Genomic DNA, 9476 nt, shown 5'->3' on the forward strand with positions numbered 1-9476 from the left:
TTTCCTCTGGACTTCTCCTTCGAGTTTCAACCAATTCCAGTACCTCACCTTATCCTGAATTTAAAACAGCTTTACTAAAATAAAATCCAATTTTAGAAACGGAAACTATTTACTACCTTCAGGAACTAAAATTGGGACAGGAGTTAGTACTTCTCGTGTCTTAAATATAAGACTCTTATACTGTGTATAAAAGTTACAAAATATAAGAGTCTTATATTTAGGACTGGAGGAGTATTTAAAATTTTAGGGGCTAAAACAAAACAAAAAAATTTCATGAACTCAAACAAAAATAATACTATCTCCGGTTCTATTTATAAGAGCTAGTTGATTAATTTGAGAAGATTAAGGAAAGAAGTTAAGTTGGTTATTTATAATAAATAGGTGTTATTTTTTCTAAAATATCCTTACTAATCAAGTGTATTGGTTAGAATTATTATTATTAGAAGGACTATCTTGAAAAAAAAAATACACAAATACGAGAGACAAAGTGGATTGGAGTCTTATATTTAGGACCAAAATAAAAGTCAAACAAGGTCTTATATTAAGGACCGGAGGTACTATCTAATTTCAGGGACTAAAATTAATATTAATTCAAAATTTATAAAACAAAGCTTTATGAGAGTTTGGCAACCTTTAGAATCACTTTAAAAAAGTATTATCATACAAACCAAGACAAAACATTTCTCACGTACTTACTTCATATATTGTAAAATTATTTTTAAAAAACTAATCTAAACACTCAATTCTCTTATAATTGTTAGTTTTAAATAATTGATTTTTGTAATTATTAAATGTTTCATAACTTTTTAAGATGCTAAGAATATTTTTAATGATGCACATGAATTAAATCATAAATTTTCAAAATAAAAAAGAGATTCTCCTTTGCAATCCCAATACCACTGAGGTTTGGTTTTAACACTATGTGAATCACACTTTCTAGACGTGCAATCCTTCATTACTCTTTCACTTATTTGTAGCCATTTTGTGTTGTAAGTTTGGTAAAGCTTCTCCCAAGAGACTGGGTTTTTACATGTTTTTTTTTTTTTTGATCTGAGGGTTTTTACATGTTTTAACATCAAAGATCACTTCAATGTCATTTAATATTAAATTCACATTGATCATTTGTCAATAATATTCTAACTGGTTGATATAGCGATGTTTATTGTTTGCCTGAATAGGATTAAACTTGTCAATGTATATGGATAGGTTGGCAGCTCATGCTATAACAATTTTAAGTTAGGAATACACAAAATGATGATTTTGTTCCAATACTGAAATTCTCATGTCATGAAAGAGAAGTGAAAAATATATTGATTAGACTATCTACTCGTGGTTTGCTTGTTGGACTATAGTCAAACATGTTATAGATAAATTAAAATATATTTTACATGAAATAAAAGGTATTCATATCAAGAATAAATACTAAATAGTAATAAAATTAAAAAAAATAACCTGTAACCCAAGAAATAAAAGATTTTTCTTGAAAAAAATTAATGAGTTAAAAGATATAATAAAATAATGATACAAAAAAAGAGGACTTTACATAAAATTGTTAATAATATCAAAATAATGATAAAAAAAAAAACTATATCAAAGGATACATTTATGGCAAGGGAATTATGACTATACATTTTTTGTTTTGGATCTAAGAGACGAAAATACTTATAAAAATTTTGTAAGGGAAATACAAATGATAAATTATACTACATCCAGTCTTTAATATAAAAGATAATTTAACATTTAATTTGGTTTTAAGTATAAAATCTTAATCCACTTTGTCTCTCATATTTATCTATTTTTTTAAGATAGTTCTTATGGTAGTTGCATACATTAAAATTTTTATCAAATGATAGTTTTAGTTAATACACATGATTATTAAGGGTATGTTAGGAAAAATAACACCTAGTTATTAAAATAATTAACTTAATTAATTTTTAAATATACTCAAATTAATCAACTAATTTTCACATTAAGAGTCGGAATGCAGTGCTATGATACAGTTTTGCCCATAAAACTTCAAAAATATTACTCCTCCGATCCTTAATATAAGACCCATTTAACTAATTTGATTAGATTAAGGAAGTTAGGTAAGTTAGTTAATTATAAGAAAAATGACACATTTTTCCCAAAACATCATAATCATCTTTCTTAATACCCCATCTCCCTCTTTTACTTGATTATGGTTGAGGGAATATTCATAGGGGTAATTTAGAGAAAATTGATAAATATAAGAAAAGAGTCTTATATTTAGGATCAAAATCAACTTGAGAATTGGGTCTTATATTAAGGACCGGAGGAGTATAAAACATCCCCAATCCATATAAGAGACCACGTGTTCATTTTAACAGTGGTGAGTCTCACATACAGTAACATAATTAAATGAGTTTAAGGCAAAAATACCTATAAAGTAATATGTGAGGAGTTACATGCATCGTGAGAACTTTATTATAGTGAGGACCGGAGGCAGTGCTATAGCACAATTTTGCTCATAAAACTTCAAAAATATTATTCCTCCCATATTTAATATAAGATCTATTTAACTAATTTGATTAGGTTAAGAAAATTAGGTAAGTTAATTAATTATAAGAAATATGACATGTTTTTCCTAAAATACCATAATAATTTTTCTTAATATTCTTCCTCCCTCACTTACTTGATTATGATTGAAAGAATATCCATAGGAGTTATTTAGAAAAAATTAATAAATATGAGAAATAGGTGTTATATTTAAAACCAAAATCAATTTAACAATTAGATCCTATATTAAGAACTAGAAGAGTATAAAAAATTCTCAATCCATATCAGAAACCACATGTTCATTTTAATAGTGATAAGTCTCACATACAGTAGTATAATTAAATGGGTTAAGGACAAAAATACCTATGAAGTAATATGTGAGGAGTTTACATGCATTGTAAGAACTATATTATAGTGCAATTTCACCCATCAACATTGAAAAACGGTACAAAAATCCAATTGTTAACAAAATGCATATGTTGGCATAAATTGACAATGAATGTAAAAAAGATTTAAATTCTATCTGATCATGAAGTATAGACGTGAAAATACATGTTTTCAAATTTATTCTAACAAATAAAAAACACAACACACAATATTTTATTGTTGTCACTCTTAAAAGCCACACCAGCACACTTTTGATTCAAAGCTTGCAAGGTACGTGGACTCCTAATTGTCACCATATAAGGGGTTAGCGCCTTAGAAGAGGGTTCGATGGGAAGTGGTGGGCTTGGCGATTGGAGTGGGTAAGAAGAGGTTTGAGCTAAGCAATAGAGATAAAAGACAATTATCAATAGGGGTAGCTCTAGCCGAAAAGGTGAATGGATGTTCAAATTTTTACTAAAAAATGTGCTTATATTTAATACCTGACAGTATCTCAAATAGGATTACTGATTACTTTTAATAGCACTATAGGAGAATACATGTGTTTACCAGGAAAAAAACAAAAAAGGAATAAAAGACATTAGGAGTGAGGATGGCTTTTTGTTCAAAATTGCTAGAAAAGGATTTAGATACCTCCAATAATTTATCTCAATGTCCAAAAATTACTTGAGGTCCCATTTGGTATGAAGCATTGAAAATAAAGGATTAAGATTGAGATTGCAATTAAATAAAATCATTAAAATAGTATTTAGCATGAGTAATTATTTATTATATGGGATTAGACAAACCCATAGAGATGAAATTGGGGAATACCACTTCCCCTCATGGTATTCTCCAATCCTACATATATTGGCTAACCCCATATAACAAGCAATTTTTTATATTAAATACTCTTTTAATATATTTTCCTAATTACAGTTACAATCCTAATTTCTCATTTTCAATACTTCCTACCAAACACAACCTGACATCATCCTGCCAACGTATATCTTTGGTGAACATAAAAACGAGAAGAAGAAGAAGAAGAAATTGAAAAGTAATAAATGAATTATCCTAGGCCATTTGGCCAAGAAGGAAACCAAGGTATAATTTTTGAAAAAAAAAATCTTGCATTTTATACAACAAATTTTTCCTTACATATTTGTCTCGTACAGCATAAAATCACTTCAAATAAATTAATCCAAACACCCTTGAATTTAGGAAGAATGACAAAAATATACATTTTGAATTTAAAATGCTAAATATGTCATACTAACTATTTTTTAATAGTTTTGACATGTCAAAATCACATATTTATTATTATAAAATTCAATAGGTATTGTTTTACCATCTTCTCTTATATTTACTCGGTACTACGGTCTGTACATCTGGTTGCACAAATTGCATAGTATCATAAATAACTATTCTGGGTATTATCCATCCGCCTGGAGAAAAAAGAGAAAAACAAAAAAAATAATTCATTATTTGGGGAAAAATAGTGTCTCACAAGTAGGGGTGTTCATGAGACAGGACGGGACAAGAACAACCCCATCCTAGTCCCGTCCTGATAATTGGGATAGGACAGCTTTTCAGTCCCTTGTTCCGTCCCGTTCCAATTGGGACGGGACATAACTGGGATGGAACAGGGACGTCCAATCTCTTTTTTTGGAGTTTTTTTTTAATCTTTTTAATTTGAAAACTAATTATACATGAAGTGTAAGAACTTATGATAGAAACTATACGAAGAAAATAGATAAAAATGAGGAAACAACGGCAAAGAAAAATGTTTTTTGTAATCTTGAAAGACAAAAAATAAATAAACATAAAATATTCATTACAAAGAATATCATGTAACTCGTGCAAAAACAACTTATAAGCAAATAAAAAATAACAATTGATAAACACCATAACCAAAATACTATTATAATGGCAAATAAAATAAATTTATAACAACTAAAAATAAAAATAATATATTGAGACGGGATCGGGATAGGATATCCTCGTCCCGCATCCCGTCCCGTTCCAAAACAATTTCGTCCCATCCAAAAAACTTTCAGGATGGGACTGAGATAGGAAAGGGACATCAAGACGTGTATACGGGACACAGTTGAACATTCCTACTCACAAGTGGCAACCAGGCCGTTTTTCCATGCTGGGTGACACTGGTCCCCCAGTTCTGTTGAATGACCAGCCCTAATTCTTGGGGTTAGCAGTCAGGCATCCGTAAATATCATTTGATAATTGGCCATTAAAAAAGAGGCCCACGAGCTTATCAAACGAAACAAAAACGGACAAGGGATGATCCAGGCGGAAGGAACAAGTTCACTCGTCTTGACTTGTTCTCCCACATCCAAGCACGGGCCACTTCTATAAAAGAGAACCAGAGAGAAGGTGGGATCCTAAATCGATCAGTGGGAGAAACTTTAGTTTCTCAGAGATAGTTTATTCGCTGATACTTAGGTTAAATCAGTGAAAAAAATGCCGTTGGAAATGGTTGGGGGTGCTGTTCTGGGACTATTGTTCGATCAACTTCTAAGGGAAATAGGGATAGTGAAGATTATTGCGACGTTCAGACCCAAATTGGAAGAACTTGAAGAAACCCTGGATCTATTATATCCTGTGGTCAAGGAGATTGAAGACCTAAACAGGCGATTAAACAGGACAGATTATGCAAGGGAAACCATAATGTTGAAGAGATTGCTTGAAGATGGAACGAAGCTTGTTTCCAAGTGCTCTAAAATACCAAGATGGGATTTTTTCAAACAGTCGCGTCAGCGAGAGAAGCTGGTGGAGCTGGATAACAAAATCGTCAAGTTCATTATCCTCATGCAACCTCACATGGGAAGGGATCAAAAGCAGACGTTGCTGATCGCAAAAGAGACCAAACAGATGCTCACGTCACTCAGCCAAAATGGGCATTCATCAGATCTTACTATGGGCCTCACTGCCTCGTCCGCCCATTCTTCCTATAAGGTGATGATTTTCATCTATGTTTGGATTAAACTGTAAATTTATTTTGAAAGTTTTCACTGAATACTACACGCCCAAATTTTTTGTTCTGTGAACAAAAAATTTAAAATCATAATTAATGTTTACTGTTAAAATAGTAGCATTTAAATTTAGAATTTTTAAATGAGAGAGAGCAATATGATTATTATTTTAAACTTTCATGCTATTGAGTAGCTTTGAGTGAAAACTTGTGATGACCAATTTGGACTTTTAACTCTTTATGTTTTAATCAATCGGACTTGAATTCTTGGATTGTGGCCAAAATGACAAACAAAAAAAAATCAGCGAGAGTGAGGACTCTTGAAACTTGGTTCTTTTCCTTGTTCAATATCAAATTGCCTTTTTTATTAAGGGTAAAAAAACCTCTTTGTTGAATAATAATATTAATAATTTAATGTATATTAAATTCTTTAAATAGAAAAAATTATAGTTTTTTTTTTCATAATGACTACTAGAAAACAAGTCTCCCCCCGGGGAAATAGGACCTTAGTTATATTAATATGTTTTTTTAAATCTAACTTAGGTTTTTGTATAACATAGACTGTGTTTCAGATCGTTCTCCAAGTCAGATTAGCTTGGGAACTTCATAAGATTAAAGCGATGAGGCGCTTGAGTAGGAGCAATGGTAAGAAGTCACTATCAAAAAGTTTAAATGCACATGATTAATATTAAAAAATATAATATTTATTATAAATAATTAATTTCATTAATTTTTTTAATATTTATAAATTAGTTATCTAATTCTTGTGGAGTTATTATTACTTTCTACTACTAGTTTAGATATAGCGATATTGATTTAGAGCATTCTTTTTTTGTTTTCCCACGCCTATAGTCTTTTACTTGGCTGAAATTGAAATTATGACTTAGATAGGAAAAATTGGGGGAAAAATTTCCTTAAAAACTTTATTAGAAAGATCCAAATTAAAGTATGGATACCTCATGTGTATGAAATTCATAGAGTATTAGCATTTTTGTGTATAAAAATTTATTAGATCATTTTCACCTATAAAGTTTTTAATAGAGAATTTTTCTCCTAATTTTTCCGTTTCCATATGAAACACATACATGGTGCTTAAAATTTCCACCTTTGATTATCTTGCATGGAAAGAATTAAGCGGGAAGAAAAAAAATGGAAAGAGAGAAAATAGAAAGGAAAGAAACAGAAAAAAATATTTTCATCATTTTTTTTGGGTTGAATGAGAGGAAATAGGAAAAAAAAAGAGTAAATATCTAAATGACTAAAATATTTTTTCATATAAAAAATATATCCTGTTTAATATCAAAATTAAATACTGCAATTGAAAAATCATGTGGATATCAGCATGATCAAATAATTTAAAATCACTTTAGTAAAAATATAATTTAAAATCAAATTATTTGATAAGGTTATAGTTTGATGTTATTGTATTTTAAAATCAGATAATTTAGATAAAAATGTTATTTTTTGAGGTAAGAAACAAATTAAAAGGGGATAATATTTTCAAATCAGATATAATAAAAAAATAAATAAATTAGATATTATATAATATTATTAATAAATTTGAAAATATAATATATAAAAATAAAAGATAGATGGCATGAAAGGAAAATGAGTTTTTTTTTTTTCATATTTTCTCTCTTTATGTAGAAAGAAAATTGGAGTGAGTCTCACCCATTTTTCTCAAACTTTTCTTTTCTCATACTTTTTCTCTCATGTCTAAATGAGGAAAAACTCACTTCTTTTCTTATTTTTCTTCCTAGTTCTTTTCTTTCCTCATTTATTCTCAATCCAAATGAGGGGTTAGTCTCATTCTCCCATATTTTTTTCCCTTGTAGTAAAAAGGGAGGTGAACATGTCAAGAATTCTCAGTCTTTGGTGACACCTCTGCAGGAATTAGATCAATTCCAGGCGAAGTGTTCCGCAGGATGCGCGAAAAATTCACAATGAGCACAACTCCGAGAAGGTAAGCACGTAGAACGAAAACAGATATATCTTTAGTCGAATTACAATCAAGTCTTAAAAAAAAAATTACTAAAAAATCTCAATAACAACTCGAGCAGCTTTCATGATACCTTTAGAACTTGTTTTGTATTTTTTTTCTTGGGACCTTATTGTAATTTTCCCTTTATATATATATATATATTTAAATGTACAAGTAAGCTCTCTGCTTTTTCCCCCCACATACGCAAGCTCTCCTCTACAAATTATAAGTAAATTATTTGTAAATATTTTTCCTTTCCCTAAAAAAAAAACAATGAATATACACCTATTGAAAATCTAACTTGTTTATAACGTCTATAGATATGATTTTACGTCGTGCTGCGTTCTTCAACCTTCATGAGACTAATAATAACTCTATAATTATCATCATCTTATTAATCCGTATTTTTATATGACTTTTCAGAATCGAGTATTATTGGACTCAATTGAGAGGAACTCTGTCAAAAGCATTTTCTGCATTTACATGGAATCGAATTCGAGATTTTATGCGTCCAAAGCCCTTCTCACAAGAACCACCAAGGTAATTTATCTTTTAAATTTTCCATCCACAAATGAGAGAATGCATTTAAAATCTCAGCAGGTATTATCCACTTATTGAAGAATTTTCCTAGTAGCCTTTTGGAATTTAGTTAAAATACTATAATTTTTTTTTTTTAAAAAAAAGTCTTTTGGTTCAACTGTGAATTTTCTACTTTTCACCTCTGAAATTGATTTGTAAATCCGGGAGTGATATTTGTCAATCTCTGTTATAGTCTTTGTAAAATTTATTAAGCAAATTTGTGAATACATTTTCAATGACCTTTTCATATCTACCCCTAGCTGATAAACCCGAATTATACCTTATAAAATATTTATATTGGAGCTTAAATTCCATATACTACCTCCGGTTCTTAATAGAAGACCTTATTTGACTTTTATTTTGGTTCTAAATACAAAACCTCAATTCACTTTGTCTCTCATATTTATGCATTTTTTCCAAAATAATCCTTCTAATAGTAGTAGTTCTAACCAATACACTTGATTAGTAAGAATATTTTAGGAAAGACAACACCTATTTTTTACAAATAACTAACTTAATTTCTTTCTTTAATCTCCTCAAATTAGTCAACTAGCTCTTATAATTAGGATCAGAGATAGTATTTTAGTTATGTTTTGAGAGGAATTCAGTGTGCTTTCACCTACTCTAATTCTGTGGAATTCTCAGGTGTATGTGCAGCAAGAAAGGAAAACTGACGAGAGACATGTTCAACAATGGATAAAGAAGGAGATGGCACGGAAAAGAGGGAGACGGGACGGGCGGAAACGCCACGCCATGGACGGAAGAGCAAATACACCTCAAATGCGCCAAGAATGACGAGAGTAACATGAGAGCCAATAATTAGGACACTTTAGGAATAATTGCTGTTAGAGATAATGAGCTTAGTTAATATCATATTGATTAATTATAAAAAGAAATATCATATTGGTTAAGATTTTGTATGAGTTAGTTGACGACCAAAGTGTGCATATGTAGGGTCTTTGCCTGAGTTAAATGTGTGGGATAGTAAAATTCTCATCTAATATAGGTCCTTTCTTAAGCCCCAAGTGGAGTTTGTCGTTCACCTTT

The 9476-nt window shown here is 30.0% G+C and overlaps 1 protein-coding gene across 1 annotated transcript; it reads left to right on the forward strand.

Annotated features, from left to right (window-relative positions):
- Positions 1-5358: 5358 nt before the first annotated feature.
- LOC114733535 (uncharacterized) lies at positions 5359-8210 on the forward strand. Its single transcript, XM_028921006.1, has 4 exons — positions 5359-5853; positions 6430-6514; positions 7760-7832; positions 8171-8210. Exons 1-4 carry the CDS (start codon positions 5359-5361, stop codon positions 8208-8210), a joined length of 693 nt encoding a protein of 230 aa, XP_028776839.1.
- Positions 8211-9476: the final 1266 nt, after the last annotated feature.

Source organism: Neltuma alba, unplaced genomic scaffold (genome assembly GCF_004799145.2).
Source record: "Neltuma alba isolate B1F8T4 unplaced genomic scaffold, ASM479914v2 tig00013014_pilon, whole genome shotgun sequence".
NCBI classification, from domain to species: Eukaryota; Viridiplantae; Streptophyta; class Magnoliopsida; order Fabales; family Fabaceae; genus Neltuma; species Neltuma alba.

Coding starts and splice junctions, on each gene's coding strand:
- LOC114733535 (XM_028921006.1), top strand. CDS start 5,359: ATGCCGTTGGAAATGGTTGGGGGTGCTGTTCTGGGACTATTGTTCGAT. Junction 6,515..7,759: donor GCGCTTGAGTAGGAGCAATG/GTAAGAAGTCAC, acceptor ACACCTCTGCAG/GAATTAGATCAATTCCAGGC. Junction 7,833..8,170: donor ATGAGCACAACTCCGAGAAG/GTAAGCACGTAG, acceptor TAACGTCTATAG/ATATGATTTTACGTCGTGCT.